The sequence below is a fragment of the Oncorhynchus gorbuscha genome, linkage group LG01, assembly GCF_021184085.1.
Source record: "Oncorhynchus gorbuscha isolate QuinsamMale2020 ecotype Even-year linkage group LG01, OgorEven_v1.0, whole genome shotgun sequence".
Classification (NCBI taxonomy): domain Eukaryota; kingdom Metazoa; phylum Chordata; class Actinopteri; order Salmoniformes; family Salmonidae; genus Oncorhynchus; species Oncorhynchus gorbuscha.
In genome coordinates this window covers 106,967,012-106,990,979 of record NC_060173.1, presented here as the reverse complement: position 1 = coordinate 106,990,979, position 23,968 = coordinate 106,967,012, and the positions used below count along the sequence as shown (strand labels likewise).

The 23,968-nt window shown below is 45.8% G+C and overlaps 1 protein-coding gene across 1 annotated transcript in view; it reads left to right on the top strand.

Moving 5' to 3' along the window:
• Positions 1 to 23,968, top strand: part of LOC124029851 (parathyroid hormone 2 receptor-like) — a 94,341-nt gene that overhangs the window by 27,762 nt on the left and 42,611 nt on the right. The window contains exons 6-7 of the mRNA XM_046341444.1: positions 3,903 to 4,086; positions 21,170 to 21,323. Of these exons, the coding sequence (XP_046197400.1) occupies positions 3,903 to 4,086; positions 21,170 to 21,323 (338 nt within the window). The remainder of the gene's footprint in view (positions 1 to 3,902; positions 4,087 to 21,169; positions 21,324 to 23,968) is intronic.

Below are 23,968 nucleotides of genomic sequence, written 5' to 3'. Positions count from 1 at the left end.
TCTCTCCAGATGAAATCTCGCGTCTTGTGACGGCCGGCCGCCCAACAACCTGCCCGCTTGACCCTATCCCCTCCTCTCTTCTCCAGACCATTTCCGGAGACCTTCTCCCTTACCTCACCTCGCTCATCAACTCATCCCTGAACGCTGGCTACGTCCCTTCCGTCTTCAAGAGAGCGAGAGTTGCACCCCTTCTGAAAAAACCTACACTCGATCCATCCGATGTCAACAACTACAGACCAGTATCCCTTCTTTCTTTTCTCTCCAAAACTCTTGAACGTGCCGTCCTTGGCCAGCTCTCCCGCTATCTCTCTCAGAATGACCTTCTTGATCCAAATCAGTCAGGTTTCAAGACTAGTCATTCAACTGAGACTGCTCTTCTCTGTATCACGGAGGCGCTCCGCACTGCTAAAGCTAACTCTCTCTCCTCTGCTCTCATCCTTCTAGGCCTATCGGCTGCCTTCGATACTGTGAACCATCAGATCCTCCTCTCCACCCTCTCCGAGTTGGGCATCTCCGGCGCGGCCCACGCTTGGATTGCGTCCTACCTGACAGGTCGCTCCTACCAGGTGGCGTGGTGAGAATCTGTCTCCTCACCACGCGCTCTCACCACTGGTGTCCCCAGGGCTCTGTTCTAGGCCCTCTCCTATTCTCGCTATACACCAAGTCACTTGGCTCTGACATAACCTCACATGGTCTCTCCTATTATTGCTATGCAGACGACACACAATTAATCTTCTCCTTTCCCCCTTCTGATGACCAGGTGGCGAATCGCATCTCTGCATGTCTGGCAGACATATCAGTGTGGATGACGGATCACCACCTCAAGCTGAACCTCGGCAAGACGGAGCTGCTCTTCCTCCCGGGAAGGACTGCCCGTTCCATGATCTCGCCATCACGGTTGACAACTCCATTGTGTCCTCCTCCCAGAGCGCTAAGAACCTTGGCGTGATCCTGGACAACACCCTGTCGTTCTCAACTAACATCAAGGCGGTGGCCCGTTCCTGTAGGTTCATGCTCTACAACATCCGCAGAGTACGACCCTGCCTCACACAGGAAGCGGCGCAGGTCCTAATCCAGGCACTTGTCATCTCCCGTCTGGATTACTGCAACTCGCTGTTGGCTGGGCTCCCTGCCTGTGCCATTAAACCCCTACAACTCATCCAGAACGCCGCAGCCCGTCTGGTGTTCAACCTTCCCAAGTTCTCTCACGTCACCCCGCTCCTCCGCTCTCTCCACTGGCTTCCAGTTGAAGCTCGCATCCGCTACAAGACCATGGTGCTTGCCTACGGAGCTGTGAGGGGAACGGCACCTCCGTACCTCCAGGCTCTGATCAGGCCCTACACCCAAACAAGGGCACTACGTTTATCCACCTCTGGCCTGCTCGCCTCCCTACCACTGAGGAAGTACAGTTCCCGCTCAGCCCAGTCAAAACTGTTCGCTGCTCTGGCCCCCCAATGGTGGAACAAACTCCCTCACGACGCCAGGACAGCGGAGTCAATCACCACCTTCCGGAGACACCTGAAACCCCACCTCTTTAAGGAATACCTAGGATAGGATAAAGTAATCCTTCTCACCCCCCCCCTTAAAAGATTTAGATGCACTATTGTAAAGTGGCTGTTCCACTGGATGTCATAAGCTGAATGCACCAATTTGTAAGTCGCTCTGGATAAGAGCGTCTGCTAAATGACTTAAATGTAAATGTAATGTAAATGTCATCAGACTGTTAAATAGCCATCTCTAGCCGGCTTCCACCCAGTTACGTAACCCTGCACCTTGGAGGCTGCTGCCCTATGTACGGGTATGGGTCTCTAGGGTACTTGGAACGGTAGCGTCCCACCTCGTCAACAGCCAGTGAAACTGCAGGGCACCAAATTCAAAACAGAAGTCCCATAATTAAAATTCCTCAAACATACATGTATTTTACACCATTTTAAAGATACACCTGTTGTAAATCCAGCGATAGTGTCCAATTTCAAAAAAGGCTTTACGACAAAAGCCAACCAAATGATTATGTTAGGTGAGTGCCTATTCACAGAATAACACAGACATTTTTCCAGCCAAAGAGAGGATTCACAAAAAGCAGAAATATAGATAAAATTAATCCCTAACCTTTGATGATCTTCATCAGATGACACTCATAGGACTTCATGTTACACAATACATGTATGTTTTGTTCGGTAAAGTTCATATTTATATCCAAAAATCTGAGTTTACATTACGCGTTGTGGTCAGAAATGCATTGTCTCAAACAAACATCCGGTGAAAGTGCAGAGAGCTACATAAAATGACAGAAATACTCATCATAAACATTGATAAACTATACAAGTGTTTTCATGGAAATATAGACAAACATCTCCTTAATGCAACCGATGTGTCAGATTTCAAACACACTTTACGACGAAAGCACACTTTGCGATTATGTTAGTTAGCCACAGAAACGCATACAGTCATTTTCCAGCCAAGGAGTGTCACAAATGTCAGAAATAGCATTACAATTAATCACATACCATTGATGATCTTCATCTGGTGGAACTCCCAGGTCTCCATGGTAGACAATAAATGTTTGTTTTGTTCGATAATGTCCCTCTCTTTATGAGCATGACCTCCTTGTTGTTTGAGCATTTTGTCCAGTATTTCGAATGCAGTAGGCATTTAAGTTTTTAAAAAGTATAATAAAAGTTAGTAGAAACATGACAAACGATGTTTAAAATCAATCCTCCGGTTGTTTTTGTCATAAATAATAAATAATATTTCATCCGGACAAAAGCTTCATCAATAGGAAAGGAGAAACAAGAAAGGCGCGATCCCGATCAGGCGCATGGCTGATGAATTTGAAATTTCCACTGGTCACTGATTGAAAGTGCTGTATCTCCCTCATTTTTCAGAGTAAGAGCTTAAAACAGTGCCTAAAGACTGGTCACATGTAGAGGAAGGTGCAGAGCTTGTGAACTGGATCCAAAGTCTTTGTTTGGTGGATAGGCTTTCAATGGAAAAACAGCCTTTCAAAATAATAGTACTTCCTGGTGGATTTTCCTCTGGTTTTTGCCTGCCATATCAGCTCTGTTAAACTCACAGACATTATTTTAACACTTTTGGAAACTTTAGAGTGTTTCATATCCAAATCTACTAATTATATGCATATCCTATATTCTGGGACTGAGTAGCAGACAGTTTAATTTGGGCATGCTTTTCATCCAAAATTCCGAATGCTGCCCCCTACCCTAGTGAAGTTAACCTCGTATGTATATACTGTATTCTATTCTTCTGTATTTTAGTCACTCTAACATTGCTCGATCTAATGACTATATATTTTTAAATTCCATTATTTTACTTTTAGATTTGTGTGTATTGTTGTGGGTCATTTTTAGATACTACTGCACTGTTATAGCTAGGAACACAAGCATTTCGCTACACCAGCAATAGCATCTGCTAAATATGTGATCATTTAAAAAAAAGTTTTATTTGATTTGGTTATCTTTCAGACATAGGACAGACACTTCAGAACAAACTTATTGCGGGGCTATCTGTTCCATGTAGTAAATTTGTTATTCAATGTGTTTTTATTTTTTTTATTTTTTAGTTCAAGATCAAATAGCAAAATGATCCTTGGTATGACCTTCTTAAAACAATTCTATATAGCTTAGTAGACCACCCCTCCCCTTCCCCCAGCTTAGACAGAGGTTAGACTGTAGAGGGGTCATAACATGGTTATAACATACTCTTATGGGCTAAACCAGCGGGCCTCTGACCAGAATATCGGCCACCTGCCTGGTGTGTTAGTGCTCATACAGAAGGTGGTTACTAACACAATGCGGCCACACGCTGCTTATAGAAGTTTATATTTTTAGAGTGTCTCAACTATTAGAAATGTTAACATTTCCTGGGCCTCTGTTTCCTGTCAGGCGTCTCCACTGTACCAGGAACTACATCCACATCCACCTGTTTGTCTCCTTCATGCTCCGAGCTGTCAGCATCTTCGTCAAAGACCGGGTGGTGCACACCAGCGCCGGCCTGCAGGAGTTTGATGCTGTGCTCATGGATAACTTCAAGACTGTGGCCATGGCTCCGCTGGATAACTCTCAGTATGTGAGTAGTAGTAGTGCTGCATCTCCTGCCTGCACTCTTGCTCTCCTCCACTTCTCTATGCCGCTACTCCTTCACTCCTGCCTCTCCTTCACTCCTGCCCTTCCTTCACTCCTGCCCCTCCTTCTACCTCTCCTTCACTCCTGCCCCTCCTTCACTCCTACCCCTTCCTTCCTCCTACCCCTCCTTCACTCCTGCCCCTCCTTCACTCCTACCTCTCCTTCACTCCTGCCCTTCCTTCACTCCTGCCCCTCCTTCACTCCTGCCCCTCCTTCACTCCTACCCCTCCTTCACTCCTGCCCCTCCTTCACTCCTGCCCCTCCTTCACTCCTGCCCCTTCCTTTCCTACCCCTCCTTCACTCCTGCCCCTCCCCTCCTGCCCCTCCTTCACTCCTACCCCTCCTTCACTCCTGCCCTTCCTTCACTCCTGCCCCTCCTTCACTCCTGCCCCTCCTTCACTCCTGCCCCTCCTTCACTCCTACCCCTTCCTTCACTCCTACCCCTCCTTCACTCCTGCCCCTCCTTCACTCCTGCCCCTCCTTCACTCCTACCCCTCCTTCACTCCTGCCCTTCCTTCACTCCTGCCCCTCCTTCACTTCTTCTCCCTAAGAATCCCAATAACCCCTGCTCTTCCAGGACTCATGAATAAATAAAACAGTGACCTGCACACACAATTGCTCCATTAGACACAATTGCTCATTTAATTAGGCTAGTGAATGCAACTGTGTGTGCGAGTCCTACTTCATTACTACACATTTTCTTTGGTCCAGCACCCCTGTGATGTGCCCTTGAAAAATACAGATTAGACTTCCATGACTCATGGGAGAGGCTCTCTCTTTTTTTGGGATTCTGTTTGCATGTTTTGACACGTTCTTCCCATGTAACGGGAGTAGTACTGGTTTCAAGCTTCTTGTTTCCAGGCATCTTATGACAAGCGTCCTTTTGCATCGTGGTGGAGACATAATTATACATGCCCTGATCCTTTATTTACCTTTATTTAAGTAGGCAAATCAGTTAAAACACATTTTTATTTTTACAATGACGGCCTACCACGGCCAAACCCTCCCTTATTTTTTTTTTTTTTTTGGACCAATCGCAGCAGAACTTTTCACATCAGAACATTTTCAGAGCTGATCTGATTGATCAAAAGATCCATTAGTGAAAAAAATATGATAATTGAGCTGCCTGTCTAAACACAGCCAAAGCCATGCATGCTGATGCACTGGAAAAGCTAATTAGACAGGCTGAGCTCAGTAACCCGAGGCTATAGTCTTCACTAACATGGATCTGGATTCCATTCAATGTCAACCTACATTTCAACCCTCATCCAGCTCTGAAAAACTCTGTAAGTCTGACTGTTCCCCTACTGCAACCTCCTCTGCTCTGTAATTACTGTACACTCAGAGATACACACACTAAACATGTGAGGGAGGATAGACCACTGGGAGCACTAGCTTAGCTCTATAGCCTGCTAGCCAGCGGCAATAGGCTTCACAGGCATCACACACATACTTCCGGCGCCGACTGAGATGGCCGCCTCGCTTCGCGTTCCTAGGAAACTATGCAGTTTTTTGTTTTTTTACGTGTTATTTCTTACATTAGTACCCCAGGTCATCTTAGGTTTCATTACATACAGTCGAGAAGAACTACTGAATATAAGATCAGCGTCAACTCACCATCAGTACGACCAAGAATATGTTTTCCGCGACGCGGATCCTGTGTTCTGCCTTACAAACAGGACAACGGAATGGATCGCATGCAGCGACCCAAGGAAACGACTCCGAAAAAGAGGGAAACGCGGCGGTGTTCTGGTCAGACTCCGAAAAAGGGCACATCACGCACCACTTCCCAGTATTCTTCTTGCCAATGTCCAGTCTCTCGACAACAAGGTTGATGAAATCCGAGCAAGGGTGGCATTCCAGAGGGACATCAGAGACTGCAACGTTCTTTGCTTTACGGAGACATGGCTTACTGGGAAAACGCTATCCAGGGCGGTGCAGCCAACGGGTTTCTCCACGCATCGCGCCGACAGAAACAAACATCTCTCTGGTAAGAAGAGTGGCGGGGGCGTATGCCTCATGACTAACGGGACATGGTGTGATGAAGGAAACATACAGGAACTCAAATCCTTCTGTTCACCTGATTTAGAATTCCTCACAATCAAATGTAGACCGCATTATCTTCCAAGAGAATTCTCTTCGATTATAATCACAGCCGTATATATCCCCCCAAGCAGACACATCGATGGCTCTGAACGAACTTTATTTAACTCTTTGCAAACTGGAAAACATTTATCCGGAGGCTGCATTCATTGTAGCTGGGGATTTTAACAAAGCCAATCTGAAAACAAGACTCCCTAAATTTTATCAGCATATCGATTGCGCAACCAGGGGTGGTAAAACCTTGGATCATTGTTACTCTAACTTCCGCGACGCATATAAGGCCCTGCCCCGCCCCCCTTTCGGGAAAGCTGACCACGACTCCATTTTGCTGATCCCTGCCTACAGACAGAAATTAAAACAAGAGGCTCCCACGCTGAGGTCTGTCCAACGCTGGTCAGACCAAGCTGACTCTACACTCCAAGACTGCTTCCATCACGTGGACTGGGACATGTTTCGTATTGCGTCAGATGGGAATATTGACGAATACGCTGATTCGGTGTGCGAGTTCATTAGAACGTGTGTCGAAGATGTCGTTCCCATAGCAACAATAAAAACATTCCCTAACCAGAAACCGTGGATTGATGGCAGCATTCGCGTGAAACTGAAAGCGCGAACCACTGCTTTTAATCAGGGCAAGGTGTCTGGCAACATGACTGAATACAAACAGTGCAGCTATTCCCTCCGTAAGGCTATCAAACAAGCTAAGCGTCAGTACAGAGACAAAGTGGAATCTCAATTCAATGGCTCAGACACAAGAGGCATGTGGCAGGGTCTACAGTCAATCACGGACTACAAGATGAAATCCAGCCCAGTCACGGACCAGGATGTCTTGCTCCCAGGCAGACTAAATAACTTTTTGCCCGCTTTGAGGACAATACAGTGCCACTGACACGGCCTGCAACGGAAACATGCAGTCTCTCCTTCACTGCAGCCGAGGTGAGTAAGACATTTAAACGTGTTAACCCTCGCAAGGCTGCAGGCCCAGACGGCATCCCCAGCCGCGCCCTCCGAGCATGCGCAGACCAGCTGGCCGGTGTGTTTACGGACATATTCAATCAATCCCTATACCAGTCTGCTGTTCCCACATGCTTCAAGAGGGCCACCATTGTTCCTGTTCCCAAGAAAGCTAAGGTAACTGAGCTAAACGACTACCGCCCCGTAGCACTCACTTCCGTCATCATGAAGTGCTTTGAGAGACTAGTCAAGGACCATATCACCTCCACCCTACCTGACACCCTAGACCCACTCCAATTTGCTTACCGCCCAAATAGGTCCACAGACGATGCAATCTCAACCACACTGCACACTGCCCTAACCCACCTGGACAAGAGGAATACCTATGTGAGAATGCTGTTCATCGACTACAGCTCGGCATTCAACACCATAGTACCCTCCAAGCTCGTCATCAAGCTCGAGACCCTGGGTCTCGACCCCGCCCTGTGCAACTGGGTACTGGACTTCCTGACGGGCCGCCCCCAGGTGGTGAGGGTAGGCAACAATATCTCCTCCCCGCTGATCCTCAACACGGGGGCCCCACAAGGGTGCGTTCTGAGCCCTCTCCTGTACTCCCTGTTCACCCACGACTGCGTGGCCACGCACGCCTCCAACTCAATCATCAAGTTTGCGGACGACACAACAGTGGTAGGCTTGATTACCAACAACGACGAGACGGCCTACAGGGAGGAGGTGAGGGCCCTCGGAGTGTGGTGTCAGGAAAATAACCTCACACTCAACGTCAACAAAACTAAGGAGATGATTGTGGACTTCAGGAAACAGCAGAGGGAACACCCCTATCCACATCGATGGAACAGTAGTGGAGAGGGTAGCTAGTTTTAAGTTCCTCGGCATACACATCACAGACAAACTGAATTGGTCCACTCACACTGACAGCGTCGTGAAGAAGGCGCAGCAGCGCCTATTCAACCTCAGGAGGCTGAAGAAATTTGGCTTGTCACCAAAAGCACTCACAAACTTCTACAGATGCACAATCGAGAGCATCCTGGCGGGCTGTATCACCGCCTGGTACGGCAACTGCTCCGCCCTCAACCGTAAGGCTCTCCAGAGGGTAGTGAGGACTGCACAACGCATCACCGGGGGCAAACTACCTGCCCTCCAGGACACCTACACCACCCGTTGTTACAGGAAGGCCATAAAGATCATCAAGGACATCAACCACCGAACCACTGCCTGTTCACCCCGCTATCATCCAGAAGGCGAGGTCAGTACAGGTGCATCAAAGCTGGGACCGAGAGACTGAAAAACAGCTTCTATCTCAAGGCCATCAGACTGTTAAACAGCCACCACTAACACTGAGTGGCTGCTGCCAACACACTGTCATTGACACTGACCCAACTCCAGCCATTTTAATAATGGGAATTGATGGGAAATGATGTAAATATATCACTAGCCACTTTAAACAATGCTACCTTATATAATGTTACTTACCCTACATTATTAATCTCATATGCATATGTATATACTGTACTCTACATCATCGACTGCATCCTTATGTAACACATGTATCACTAGCCACTTTAACTATGCCACTTTGTTTACTTTGTCTACACACTCATTGTCATGCAGGTGAAAGAGGACCCAAAAGCGACTTAACAGAAACAGAGTTTATTTAAGTCCAAACAGGGAATAACAGAAATCCTCTAGTCTGTAGAGGGGAATAACTGGAGAAGCGGCCACAGACTGCAGGTCGCTTCGGGTAGGCGCAGGCCGTGGTAGACAGAGACACCTGCTCACACGCAGCATCTGATGAAGGCAAAAAACACGACAGGACAGGGCGATACACAATCACAGCAAAAACACGACAGGACAGGGCGAAACGCAATCACAGCATGGTGAATACTAAACAAGGAACCGACGGGACAGGAACGGAACACAAAGGAATAAATAGGGACTCTAATCAGGGGAAAGGATCGGGAACAGGTGTGGGAAGACTAAATGATGATTAGGGGAATAGGAACAGCTGGGAGCAGGAACGGAACGATAGAGAGAAGAGAGAGCGAGAGAGTGAGAGGGGGAGGGGTGAGAGAGGGATAGAAAGAGGGAAAGAACCCAATAAGACCAGCAGAGGGAAACGAACAGAATGGGGAGCACAGGGACAAGACATGATAATAAATGACAAACATGACAGTACCCCCCCACTCACCGAGCGCCTCCTGGCGCACTCGAGGAGGAATCCTGGCGGCAACGGAGGAAATCATCGATGAGTGAACGGTCCAGCACGTCCCGAGACGGAACCCAACTCCTCTCCTCAGGACCGTAACCCTCCCAATCCACTAAGTATTGGTGACCCCGTCCCGAGAACGCATGTCCATGATCTTATGTACCTTGTAAATAGGTGCGCTCTCGACAAGGACGGGAGGGGGGAGGGAAGACGAACGGGGTGCGAAGAAAGGGCTTAACACAGGAGACATGGAAGACAGGATGGACGCGACGAAGATGTCGCGGAAGAAGCAGTCGCACAGCGACAGGATTGACGACCTGGGAGACACGGAACGGACCAATGAACCATGGAGTCAACTTACGAGAAGCTGTCGTAAGAGGAAGGTTGCGAGTGGAAAGCCACACTCTCTGGCCGCAACAATACCTTGGACTCTTAATCCTGCGTTTATTGGCGGCTCTCACAGTCTTCCCCGCAGACAAAGGCAGACCGGTAGTGAAGCCTAAGGCGATGTGAGACCATGGTCGAGAAGGAATGGGGAGCGGTCTGAGACGACCGGCAGGAGGAGAGTTACCCGACTTAGTCTGCGCGCAGTCCGAACAAGCAGCCACGAAACGGCGCGTGTCACGCTCCTGAGTCGGCCACCAAAAGCGCTGGCGAATAGACGCAAGAGTGCCTCGAACACCGGGATGACCAGCTAACTTGGCAGAGTGAGCCCACTGAAGAACAGCCAGACGAGTGGAAACAGGAACGAAAAGGAGGTTACTAGGACAAGCGCGCGGCGACGCAGTGTGCGTGAGTGCTTGCTTAACCTGTCTTTCAATTCCCCAGACTGTTAACCCGACAACACGCCCATAAGGAAGAATCCCCTCGGGATCAGTGCCACAGAAGAACTAAACAGACGGGATAAGGCATCAGGCTTGGTGTTCTTGCTACCCGGACGGTAAGAAATTGAGCGAAAAACAACGCCCAACGAGCTTGACGGGCATTAAGTCGTTTGGCAGAACGGATGTACTCAAGGTTCTTATGGTCTGTCCAAACGACAAAAGGAACGGTCGCCCTCCAACCACTGTCGCCATTCGCCTAGGGCTAAGCGGATGGCGAGCAGTTCACGGTTACCCACATCATAGTTGCGCTCAGATGGCGACAGGCGATGAGAAAAATAAGCGCAAGGATGAACCTTATCGTCAGACTGGAAGCGCTGGGATAGAATGGCTCCCACGCCTACCTCTGAAGCGTCAACCTCGACAATGAATTGTCTAGTGACGTCAGGAGTAACGAGGATAGGAGCGGACGTAAAACGTTCTTTTAGAAGATCAAAAGCTCCCTGGGCGGAACCGGACCACTTAAAACACGTCTTGACAGAAGTAAGAGCTGTGAGAGGAGCAGCAACTTGACCGAAATTACGAATGAAACGCCGATAGAAATTGAAACCTAAAAAGCGCTGCAACTCGACACGTGACCTTGGAACGGGCCAATCACTGACAGCTTGGACCTTAGCGGAATCCATCTGAATGCCTTCAGCGGAAATAACGGAACCGAGAAAAGTAACGGAGGAGACATGAAAAGAGCACTTCTCAGCCTTTACGTAGAGACAATTCTCTAAAAGGCGCTGTAGAACACGCGAACGTGCTGAACATGAATCTCGAGTGACGGAGAAAAAATCAGGATATCGTCAAGATAGACAAAAACAAAGATGTTCAGCATGTCTCTCAGAACATCATTAACTAATGCCTGAAAACAGCTGGCGCATTGGCGAGACCGAACGGCAGAACCCGGTACTCAAAATGCCCTAACGGAGTGTTAAACGCCGTTTTCCACTCGTCCCCTCTCTGATGCGCACGAGATGGTAAGCGTTACGAAGGTCCAACTTAGTAAAGCACCTGGCTCCCTGCAGAATCTCGAAGGCTGATGACATAAGGGGGAAGCGGATAACGATTCTTAACCGTTATGTCATTCAGCCTCGATAATCCACGCAGGGGCGCAGAGTACCGTCCTTCTTCTTAACAAAAAGAACCCCGCCCCGGCCGGAGAAGAAGAAGGCACTATGGTACCGGCGTCAAGAGACACAGACAAATAATCCTCGAGAGCCTTACGTTCGGGAGCCGACAGAGAGTATAGTCTACCTCGAGGAGGAGTGGTCCCCGGAAGGAGATCAATACTACAATCATACGACCGGTGAGGAGGAAGGGAGTTGGCTCGGGACCGACTGAAGACCGTGCGCAGATCATGATATTCCTCCGGCACTCCTGTCAAATCGCCAGGTTCCTCCTGAGAAGTAGGGACAGAAGAAACGGGAGGGATGGCAGACATTAAACACTTCACATGACAAGAAACGTTCCAGGATAGGATAGAATTACTAGACCAATTAATAGAAGGATTATGACATACTAGCCAGGGATGACCCAAAACAACAGGTGTAAACGGTGAACGGAAAATCAAAAAAGAAATAGTCTCACTGTGGTTACCAGATACTGTGAGAGTTAAAGGTAGTGTCTCAAATTTGATACTGGGAAGATGACTACCATCTAAGGCAAACATGGGCGTAGGCTTGTCTAACGGTCTGAAAGGAATGTTATGTTTCCAACCCATGCTTCGTCCATGAAACAACCCTCAGCCCCAGAGTCAATCAAGGCACTGCATGTAGCACCCGAACCGGTCCAGCGTAGATGGACCGACATAGTAGTACAAGATCTAGATGAAGAGACCTGAGTAGTAGCGCCACCAGTAGCCCTCCGCTTACTGATGGGTTCTGGCCTCTTACTGGACATGAATTAACAAAATGTCCAGCAACTCCGCAATAGAGGCACAGGCGGTTGGTGATCCTCCGTTCCCTCTCCTTAGTCGAGATGCGAATCCCTCCCAGCTGCATGGGCTCAGTCTCAAAGCCAGAGGAGGGAGATGGTTGCGATGCGGAGCAGGGAAACACCGTTGATGCGAGCTCTCTTCCACGAGCCCGGTGACGAAGATCTACCCGTCGTTCTATGCGGATGGCGAGAGCAATCAAAGAGTCCACATCTGAAGGAACCTCCCGGGAGAGAATCTCATCCTTAACCACTGCGTGGAGTCCCTCCAGAAAACGAGCGAGCAGCGCCGGCTCGTTCCACTCACTAGAGGCAGCAAGAGTGCGAAACTCAATAGAATAATCCGTTATGGACCGTTCACCTTGGCATAAGGAAGCCAGGGCCCTAGAAGCCTCCCTACCAAAACTGAACGGTCAAAAACCCGAATCATCTCCTCTTTAAAGTTCTGGAACTTGTTAGAGCAATCAGCCCTTGCCTCCCAGATAGCTGTGCCCCATTCTCAGCCCGGCCAGTAAGGAGTGAAATGACGTAAGCAACCCGAGCTCTCTCTCTAGAGTATGTGTTGGGTTATCTCACACTGCGTGAGAAAGGAGCGGCACTCAGTGGGCTGCCCGGATTAGCAAGGTGGGTTATTAACCCTAGGTTCTGGAGGCTCGGCAGGCCAGGAAGTAACAGGTGGCACGAGACGTAGACTCTGGAACTGTCCAGAGAGGTCGGAAACCTGAGCGGCCAGGTTCTCCACGGCATGGCGAGCAGCAGACAATTCCTGCTCGTGTCTGCCGAGCATGGCTCCTTGGATCTTGACGGCAGTGTAACGAGCGTCTGAAGTCGCTGGGTCCATTCCTTGGTCGGTTCCTTCTGTCATGCAGGTGAAAGAGGACCCAAAAAGCGACTTAACAGAAACAGAGTTTATTTAAGTCCAAACAGGGAATAACAGAAATCCTCTAGTCTGTAGAGGGGAATAACTGGAGAAGCGGCCACAGACTGCAGGTCGCTGTCGGGTAGGCGCAGGCCGTGGTAGACAGAGACACCTGCTCACACGCAGCATCTGATGAAGGCAAAAAACACGACAGGACAGGGCGATACACAATCACAGCAAAAACACGACAGGACAGGGCGAAACGCAATCACAGCATGGTGAATACTAAACAAGGAACCGACGGGACAGGAACGGAACACAAAGGAATAAATAGGGACTCTAATCAGGGGAAAGGATCGGGAACAGGTGTGGGAAGACTAAATGATGATTAGGGGAATAGGAACAGCTGGGAGCAGGAACGGAACGATAGAGAGAAGAGAGAGCGAGAGAGTGAGAGGGGGAGGGGGAGAGAGAGGGATAGAAAGAGGGAAAGAACCCAATAAGACCAGCAGAGGGAAACGAACAGAATGGGGAGCACAGGGACAAGACATGATAATAAATGACAAACATGACACTCATCTCATATGTATATACTGTACTCGATACCATCTACTGTATGCTGCTCTGTACCATCACTCATTCATATATCCTTATGTACATGTTCCTTATCCCCTTACACTGTGTATAAGACAGTAGTTTTGGAATTGTTAGTTAGATTACTTGTTGGTTATCACTGCATTGTCGGAACTAGAAGCACAAGCATTTCGCTACACTCGCATTAACATCTGCTAACCATGTGTATGTGACAAATAAAATTTGATTTGTTTTGATTTGATTTGACACATTTTTTATACTTTTTTTTTTATCAGGGAAAGCTGGTTCAAATAGTTCAAAGCTATACAGACTGGAATGTTTCACTTTAAAGGGATAGTTTGAGATTTTGGTAATTAAGCCTTTTATCTACTAGAGTCAGATGGATACCATTTGTGGACACCATTTTTATGCTAGCTGTTCCTGTAGACTACCAGTCATTGTGCTAACGCTAGTTAGCGTTGGCTCACGAAACTAACTTCCTTCATACTGGACCCAGAGACATAAAAAAAGGGATAGATTGATAGTAGATGCAGGGTAGCCTAGTGGTTAGAGCGGTGGACTAGTAACCGGAAGGTTGCAAGTTCAAACCACTGAGCTGACAAGGTAGAAATCTGTCGTTCTGCCCCTGAACAGCCTGACTGCCTGTTCCTAGGCCATCATTGAAAATAAGAAGTTGTTTTAAAAAAGGGCTTCACTGCCAAAACTTCAAACCATCCCTTTAACCTCTTCCCTTTTAATGTAGTTGTTCGTCAGGAACATTTAGATGGTTTGTGCTTCTTACTGTACTGTATTTTGTTTTCTGTTTTGCTTTAAAGAGGGGCTAAACTGATCCTCGGTTTCAAACCTCCTCATTAGGAAATGCCACTGAGAAAGAGATTTTGGTCTTGGATGTGTGCTTTGATGTGTGTTCACTCTGCCAAAATGGTATACAGTTAGTCACTCACCTTTCTAGATCATTTGAAACAGTCTAACCAGATCCGGAAGTAGCTTAGGTTTTGCAAGCTAGCAAACTTCATTCGCCAATTACTGTAGCTTCAGCCGGCCTGTGTACAGTACTACCTTGGCAAAATTGGCTTGGTTATGGATAGGCTATCAGTGGGGCTAGTTAGGGACCGTCAGCAAATTACACAGTGCACATTTGAAAACATTTTCATGTTGCATATCTTTTAATTATCTTTTTTCTGCTTTCAATACTTTCAATACTTTTCTGATTTCTATAATTTATAGTTGGTTTGAAATGTATTGGAAAGTTATTTAAATTTGGAAATGTGAAAATATTGTCCTATATTGTGTAAATTCATGTACTTAATTTACTGATGGTCCCAAACAGGAATATCCAAAGTCAAATCAAATGTACCACAGTCAGTCTGCATTACGTTCAGGTTCAGGTTTCATGCAGCTGCGCTCCGAATGTACGATTACTTGGGTGCTGACAGCTGTGGGCATGTGGGCAGGATTGAAATAAATCCAACCCAAGGAAAACTGTTACATACCCTAGATTCATTGTTTTCTTCTCTCTCTCATCAATTTACACACAGTACCCCATAATGACAAAGCAAAAATTGGTTTTTAGATTTTTTTTTGCTAATTTATAAAAAATAAAAAATTATAGGAAATATAATTTACATAAGTATTCAGTTTAACAGTGGGACCCCGAAAGTGGGACACACAAAGTGGGAGGGCAGAGACAATAAATATCTTAATCTTGCATTTCGCTGTTGTGAGTAACCTGAGGATGTATAATAATAAATATATTAATAAATAATAATATGCCATTTAGCAGACGCTTTTATCCAAAGCGACTTACAGTCATGTGTGCATACATTCTACGTATGGGTGGTCCCGGGAATCGAACCCACTACCCTGGCGTTACAAGCGCCATGCTCTACCAACTGAGCTACAGAAGGACCAAACTCAGGGTTTCTGGATATTATAACATGGTCTCTAGTAGCACTGTCCGCAGATACAGAGGGAACAGAGAAAAGAAGCAAGAGAAAGGGAGTAAAAGAGACAGACACAGAAAGAGAGGTGACTGAGGGATCCAGTGGTGGCAAAGGTACCCAATTGTCATACTTGAGTAAAAGAAAAGGTGCCTTAATAGAAAATGACTCAAGTGAAAGTCAGTTAAATAAAATACTACTTGAGTAAAAGTAAAAAGGTATATATCATTTTAAATACCTTATATTAAGCAAACCAGATGGCGCCATTTTGTAGTTTTTATTTTATTAATGAATAGACAGGGGCATACTCCATTCCTCAGACATAATTTACAAACGAAGCATGTGTGTTTAGTGAGTCCGTCAGATCAGAGGCAGTAGGGATGACCAGGGATGTTCTCTTGATAAGTGTGTGAATTGGAACATTTCTATGTCCCGCTAACCATTCAAAATGTAACCAGTACTTTTGGGTGTCAAGGAAAATGTATGGTGTAAAAAGTTAATTATTTTCTTTAGGAATGTAGTGAAGTAAAATAAACAAATAAAATACAGGTACCCCAAAAAACTACTTATGTAATACATCAAAATTTTTTTTTTTACTTATGGACCATTGAGATGGTTTGGGATGAGTTGGACCCCAGAGTGAAGGAAAAGCAGCCAACAAGTGCTCAGCATATGTGGGAACTCCTTCAAGACTGTTGGAAAAGCATTCCCCATGAAGCTGGTTGAGAGAATGCCAAGAGTGTGCAAAGCTGTCATCAAGGCAAAGGGTGGCTTCTTTGAAGAATCTCAAATATAAATTGTATTTTGTTTAACACTTTTTTGGTTACTACATGATTCCATATGTGTTATTTCATCATTTTGACGTCTTCACTATTATTCTACAATGTAGAAAATAGTATAAATAAAGCAAAACCCTTGAATGATTAGGTGTGTCCAAACTTTTGATTGGTACTTTATATATATATATATAGTTAATATGTATGTAAGTGTGTATGTATATATTTGTAGGTGGGTGTGTATATACATATTCTTCGCTTTTTTATCTTTATCATTCATTTACTCTTCAACATCATATAGATAATAGCTGTGTCAAAGCATAACTTTCAACCGTTCTACATGTTACTGACATAGGTCTCAACTGTTCTACATGTTAGTGACATAGGTCTCAACTGTTCTACATGTTAGTGACATAGGTCTCAACTGTTCTACATGTTACTGACATAGGTCTCAACTGTTCTACATGTTAGTGACATAGGTCTCAACTGTTCTACATGTTAGTGACATAGCTTTCAACTGTTCTACATGTTACTGACATAGGTCTCAACTGTTCTACATGTTACTGACATAGGTCTCAACTGTTCTACATGTTACTGACATAGGTCTCAACTGTTCTACATGTTAGTGACATAGCTTTCAACTGTTCTACATGTTACTGACATAGCTTTCAACTGTTCTACATGTTACTGACATAGGTCTCAACTGTTCTACATGTTACTGACATAGGTCTCAACTGTTCTACATGTTAGTGACATAGGTCTCAACTGTTCTACATGTTAATGACATGGGTCTCAACTGTTCTACATGTTACTGACATAGGTCTCAACTGTTCTACATGTTAGTGACATAGGTCTCAACTGTTCTACATGTTACTGACATAGGTCTCAACTGTTCTACATGTTACTGACATAGGTCTCAACTGTTCTACATGTTACTGACATAGGTCTCAACTGTTCTACATGTTACTGACATAGGTCTCAACTGTTCTACATGTTACTGACATATGTCTCAACTGTTCTACATGTTACTGACATAGGTCTCAACTGTTCTACATGTTACTGACATAGGTCTCAACTGTTCTACATGTTAGTGACATAGGTCTCAACTGTTCTACATGTTACTGACATAGGTCTCAACTGTTCTACATGTTACTGACATAGGTCTCAACTGTTCTACATGTTACTGACATAGGTCTCAACTGTTCTACATGTTACTGACATAGGTCTCAACTGTTCTACATGTTAGTGACATAGGTCTCAACTGTTCTACATGTTACTGACATAGGTCTCAACTGTTCTACATGTTACTGACATAGGTCTCAACTGTTCTACATGTTACTGACATAGGTCTCAACTGTTCTACATGTTACTGACATAGGTCTCAACTGTTCTACATGTTACTGACATAGGTCTCAACTGTTCTACATGTTACTGACATAGGTCTCAACTGTTCTACATGTTAGGGACATAGCTTTCAACTGTTCTACATGTTACTGACATAGGTCTCAACTGTTCTACATGTTACTGACATAGGTCTCAACTGTTCTACATGTTACTGACATAGGTCTCAACTGTTCTACATGTTACTGACATAGATCTCAACTGTTCTACATGTTACTGACATAGGTCTCAACTGTTCTACATGTTAGTGACATAGGTCTCAACTGTTCTACATGTTACTGACATAGGTCTCAACTGTTCTACATGTTACTGACATAGGTCTCAACTGTTCTACATGTTACTGACATAGGTCTCAACTGTTCTACATGTTACTGACATAGGTCTCAACTGTTCTACATGTTACTGACATAGGTCTCAACTGTTCTGCATGTTACTGACATAGCTTTCAACTGTTTTACATGTTAGTGACATAGCTTTCAACTGTTCTACATGTTACTGACATAGCTTTCAACTGTTTTACATGTTAGTGACATAGCTTTCAACTGTTTTACATGTTACTGACATAGCTTTCAACTGTTCTACATGTTAGTGACATAGGTCTCAACTGTTCTACATGTTAGTGACATAGGTCTCAACCGTTCTACATGTTACTGACATAGGTCTCAACCGTTCTACATGTTACTGACATAGGTCTCAACCGTTCTACATGTTACTGACATAGGTCTCAACCGTTCTACATGTTACTGACATAGCTTTCAACTGTTCTACATGTTAGTGACATAGGTCTCAACCGTTCTACATGTTACTGACATAGCTTTCAACTGTTCTACATGTTAGTGACATAGCTAACAACTGTTTTACATGTTAGTGACATAGCTTTCAACTGTTCTACATGTTAGTGACATAGCTAACAACTGTTCTACATGTTAGTGACATAGCTAACAACTGTTTTACATGTTAGTGACATCAAATCAAATCAAATGTATTTATATAGCCCTTCTTACATCAGCTGATATCTCAAAGTGCTGTACAGAAACCCAACCTAAAACCCCAAACAGCAAGCAATGCAGGTGTAGAAGCACGGTGGCTAGGAAAAACTCCCTAGAAAGGCCAAAACTTAGGAAGAAACCTAGAGAGGAACCAGTCTATGAGGGGTGGCCAGTCCTCTTCTGGCTGTGCCGGGTGGAGATTATAACAGAACATGGCCAAGATGTTCAAATGTTCATAGATGACCAGCAGGGTCAAATAATAATAACCACAGTAGTTGTCGAGGGTGCAGCAAGTCAGCGCCTCAGGAGTAAATGTCAGTTGGCCAATCATTAAGAGTATCTCTACCGCTCCTGCTGTCTCTAGAGAGTTGAAAACAGCAGGTCTGGTACAGGTAGCACGTCCGTTGAACAGGTAGCCTCAGGCAGAACAGTTGAAACTGGAGCAGCAGCACAGCCAGGTGGACTGGGGACAGCAAGGAGTCATCATGCCAGGTAGTCCTGAGGTATGGTCCTTGGGCTCTGGTCCTCTGAGAGAGAGGAGTATGCTTTCCTCCGAAAGCATACTTAAATTCAGACAGGAGAAGTACTCCAGATATAACAGACTGACCCTAGCCCCCTGACACATAAACTACTGCAGCATAAATACTGGAGGCTGAAACAGGAGGGGTCAGGAGACACTGTGGCCCCATCTAATGATACCCCCGGACAGGGCCAAACAGGCAGGATATAACCCCACCCACTTTGCCAAAGCACAGCCCCCACACCACTGGAGGGATATCTTCAACCACCAACTTACCATCCTGAGACAAGGCCGAGTATAGCCCACAAAGATCTCTGCCACGGCACAACCCAAGGGGGAGGCGCCAACCCAGACAGGAAGATCACGTCGGTGACTCAGCCCACTCAAGTGACGCACCCCTCCTAGGGACGGCATGGAAGAGCACCAGCAAGCCAGTGACTCAGCCCCTGTAATAGGGTTAGAGGCAGAGAATCCCAGTGGAGAGAGGGGAACCGGCCAGGCAGAGACATAACACAGTATGTGAACACAGTATGGAGTCTCCTGTTCTTTGAGCTGCTGTAGTGTTGATCTACTCAAGTTTAGCTAATAGGCTGATTAAAACACCCCGAGGGCATCTTACAGCATGGAGTTAAGATCAATATGACTAGTGCTTGTCAAGGCATCTGTGAATCCCCTGGCACATTTGATCTACTCAACGACATCGAATACACACCCATGCTGATGTACAGAAGGTACATTTTTTCATGAGTCTCCTAATGCAAATGGATAATACCATGTAATTGGTCAAATCAGCTCCTTTTAATATGAGAGTTAAAAGTATAGACCTAAGGTTCGCATCACGTCAATGCTCTCTGTTGTGTTGTAAATAGCCAATAAGGTTATCAACCACAGTCATCGCAAGTTTACACTGTAGTTTTTTTTCACTCAGTTTGAAGATACACTGTGTAAAGTTTACACTTCACAGTGTAAAGTTTACACTTCACAGTGCAAAGTTTACACTTCGCAGTGTAAAGTTTACACTTCGCAGTGTAAAGTTTACACTTCACAGTGTAAAGTTTACACTTCACAGTGTAAAGTTTACACTTCCCAGTGTAAAGTTGGTAAACAAGGATCTTGGTTCAGCATCACAAAGGGATGCAGAGTTCATTATCGAAGGGGAGTAGTTCCTGTAGTTCAAATTCTGGACGGTTAAATACAAGTTAGATCCCCAAAGCCCAGTAGTGTAGAAAGAAACTCAGTCAAAGCTTGGCAATGAGCAATACTAATGTGGCTCTTTCTTCTCTAATGGCTTGACATGACTAAATGTGGGCTGGCAGGGAAGCCATTTAGAGAAATATCACATTGTAAGTCGTTGTCTCAAACTGTGATGGATGTGTCTACATGTGTTTCTTGGATGCTGTTATTTCCATTTAGACTCAAACTTCCTTTGGCACGTAACAGACCTTAGGCTGGAAATGGGAGTGTTGCGTCCCCATAATTACTTATCGTCAGTTATGAAAAGCATCTGCTATCTCCCTCCCGCTTGTCTCTCAACATCTGAGATAGCATGGGCCTCCCTGGAACCAGAAACACTTACCTCTTTAGAAAGACGAGAGCTTGAACAGGGACTTTGATTAAATACCTGCTGTGAGAATAAATCATTTTTGGGGGAAGGATGATTGTGAAAGACAGTGAAACCCTGGGGCAATTCCAAAGCTTTAACGAGGTTCTATATTGTATTTTTTTTATACTAATCAATATTTTTTCCTCACTTGTTTTTGATTTCTCTCCCTTCCCTCTCTCTCCTCTCCCCTCCCTATTTCTCTCTTCTCTCTCTCTCTCTCTCTCTCTCTCTTTCACTCTCTCTCGCTCTCTCTCTCTCTCCAGATTGGGTGTAAAGTGACAGTGTTGCTGTTCATCTACTTCCTGGCCACTAATTACTACTGGATCCTGGTAGAGGGTCTGTACCTCCACAGCCTCATTTTCATGGCCTTCCTATCAGACACCAAGTACCTGTGGGGCTTCACCCTCATCGGATGGGGTGAGTGTGTGTGTCGAGATTTCCATTTTCATTTCACTACAGATTATTTTAATTGAGATGAAAACTATTTGGTGACAGAGACCTGTGTCTGGGGATGTCATCATAGGGCCACAGCCTTTATGAGATTGGATTGGGTTGGTGTGCATTCTAAAAACTAATTTAGTGTCCAAATCGTTGTTTACTTAATCAAGAGCTTTGGTAATAATGCTATCAATATTTATAAAGGTGACCAAAGTACATGCTTGTCATCTAAATTAGATTTTCATCCATGTTTGCTGTGCTAGCAGCCAGTACACAATGATATTGCACTGATACCTGGGGTGTTTCTCAATATGCATACTACCATGCTCCACACTCTCATGCTCCAAGAGCATTCTCAGAGGGCGTTCCCTTGAGTACGTTCTTGTGAGGACAAAAGTGTGGAGAATGTATAAAACATTACTTTTGAGAAGCACTCGCACTCCACCTACTGTATTACCTCCCACTCCCCCTACTATATTACCTCCCACTCCACCTACTGTATTACCTCCCACTGTATTACCTCCCACTCCCCCTACTGTATTACCTCCCCCTACTGTATTACCTCCCACTGTATTACCTCCCACTCCCCCTACTGTATTACCTCCCCCTACTGCATTACCTCCCACTCCCCTACTGTATTACCTCCAACTCTCCCTACTGTATTACCTCCCACTCCCTCTACTGTATTACCTCCCCTCCCCCTACTGTATTACCTCCCACTCCCCCTACTGTATTACCTCACACTGAGCAGCACTCCCCCTACTGTATTACCTCCCACTCCCCCTACTATATTACCTCCCACTCCCCTACTGTATTACCTCCCACTCCCCCTACTGTATTACCTCCCACTACAGTATTACCTCCCACTCCCCCTACTGTATTACCTCCCACTCCACCTACTGTATAACCTCCCACTCCATCTACTTTATTACCTCCCACTCCCCCTACTGTATTACCTCCCACTCCCCCTACTGTATTACCTCCCACTCCCCTACTGTATTACCTCCCACTCCCCCTACTGTATTACCCCAGCACTCCCCTACTGTATTACCTCCGACTCCCCCTACTGTATTACCTCCCACTACTGTATTACCTCCCCCTACTGTATTACCTCCCACTCCCCCTACTGTATTACCTCCCACTCCCCCTACTGTATTACCTCAGCACTCCCCCTACTGTATTACCTCCGACTCCCCCTACTGTATTACCTCCCCTACTGTATTACCGCCCCCTACTGTATTACCTCCCCCCACTCCCCCTACTGTATTACCTCCCCTCCCCCTACTGTATTACTCCCCCTACTGTATTACCTCCCACTCCCCCTACTGTATTACCTCCCACTACAGTATTACCTCCCACTCCCCCTACTGTATTACCTCCCACTCCACCTACTGTATAACCTCCCACTCCATCTACTTTATTACCTCCCACTCCCCCTACTGTATTACCTCCCACTCCCCCTACTGTATTACCTCCCACTCCCCCTACTGTATTACCTCCCACTCCCCTACTGTATTACCTCAGCACTCCCCCTACTGTATTACCTCCGACTCCCCTACTGTATTACCTCCCACTACTGTATTACCTCCCCCTACTGTATTACCTCCCACTCCCCCTACTGTATTACCTCCCACTCCCCCTACTGTATTACCTCAGCACTCCCCCTACTGTATTACCTCCGACTCCCCTACTGTATTACCTCCCCTACTGTATTACCGCCCCCTACTGTATTACCTCCCCCTACTGTATTACCTCCCCCTACTGTATTACCTCCCACTCCCCCTACTGTATTACCTCCCCTACTGTATTACTCCCCCTACTGTATTACCTCCCCTACTGTATTACCTCCCACTCCCCCTACTGTATTACCTCCCCTACTGTATTACCTCCCCCTACTGTATTACCTCCCCTACTGTATTACCTCCCCCTACTGTATTACCTCCCACTCCCCCTACTGTATTACCTCCCACTCCCCCTAGTGTATTACCTCCACTTCCCCTACTGTATTACCTCCCACTCCCCCTACTGTATTACCTCCCACTCCCCCTACTGTATTACCTCCCCCTACTGTATTACCTCCCACTCCCTCTACTGTATTACCTCCCACTCCCCCTACTGTATTACCTCCCACTCCCCCTACTGTATTACCTCCCCCTACTGTATTACCTCCCACTCCCTCTACTGTATTACCTCCCACTCCCCCTACTGTATTACCTCATGTTGCATCTCCCCATTCACTGAACCTTCTTCCAGTCAGGACAATGGCAACAATAGAGACACAAAAATTCTTAATTATCAGCTAGATATATGTGAATCCTTGCAGTCTAGCTAGCTAGTTAAACAAGCAAACATTACCTAAAACTAATGTTATGCAAGGTACAGTAGATGTAAATTCTTCTTAGGTAGCTAGATAACAATTATTTGTGGCTAGCTAGCTAGCCAGTTTCCCATTTACTGAACCTTTCTTTTTCTAGCCAATGTTGACAGAGACAAAACAGGATAAACACTCCATAACTATTTGCTAGTTATATGTGAATCGTAATAATGAAGTTAACCAGATTGTATAACTTTCAAAAAATGACCTAAAACCAATGTTATTCAATGTAGATGTCAATTCTTCATTG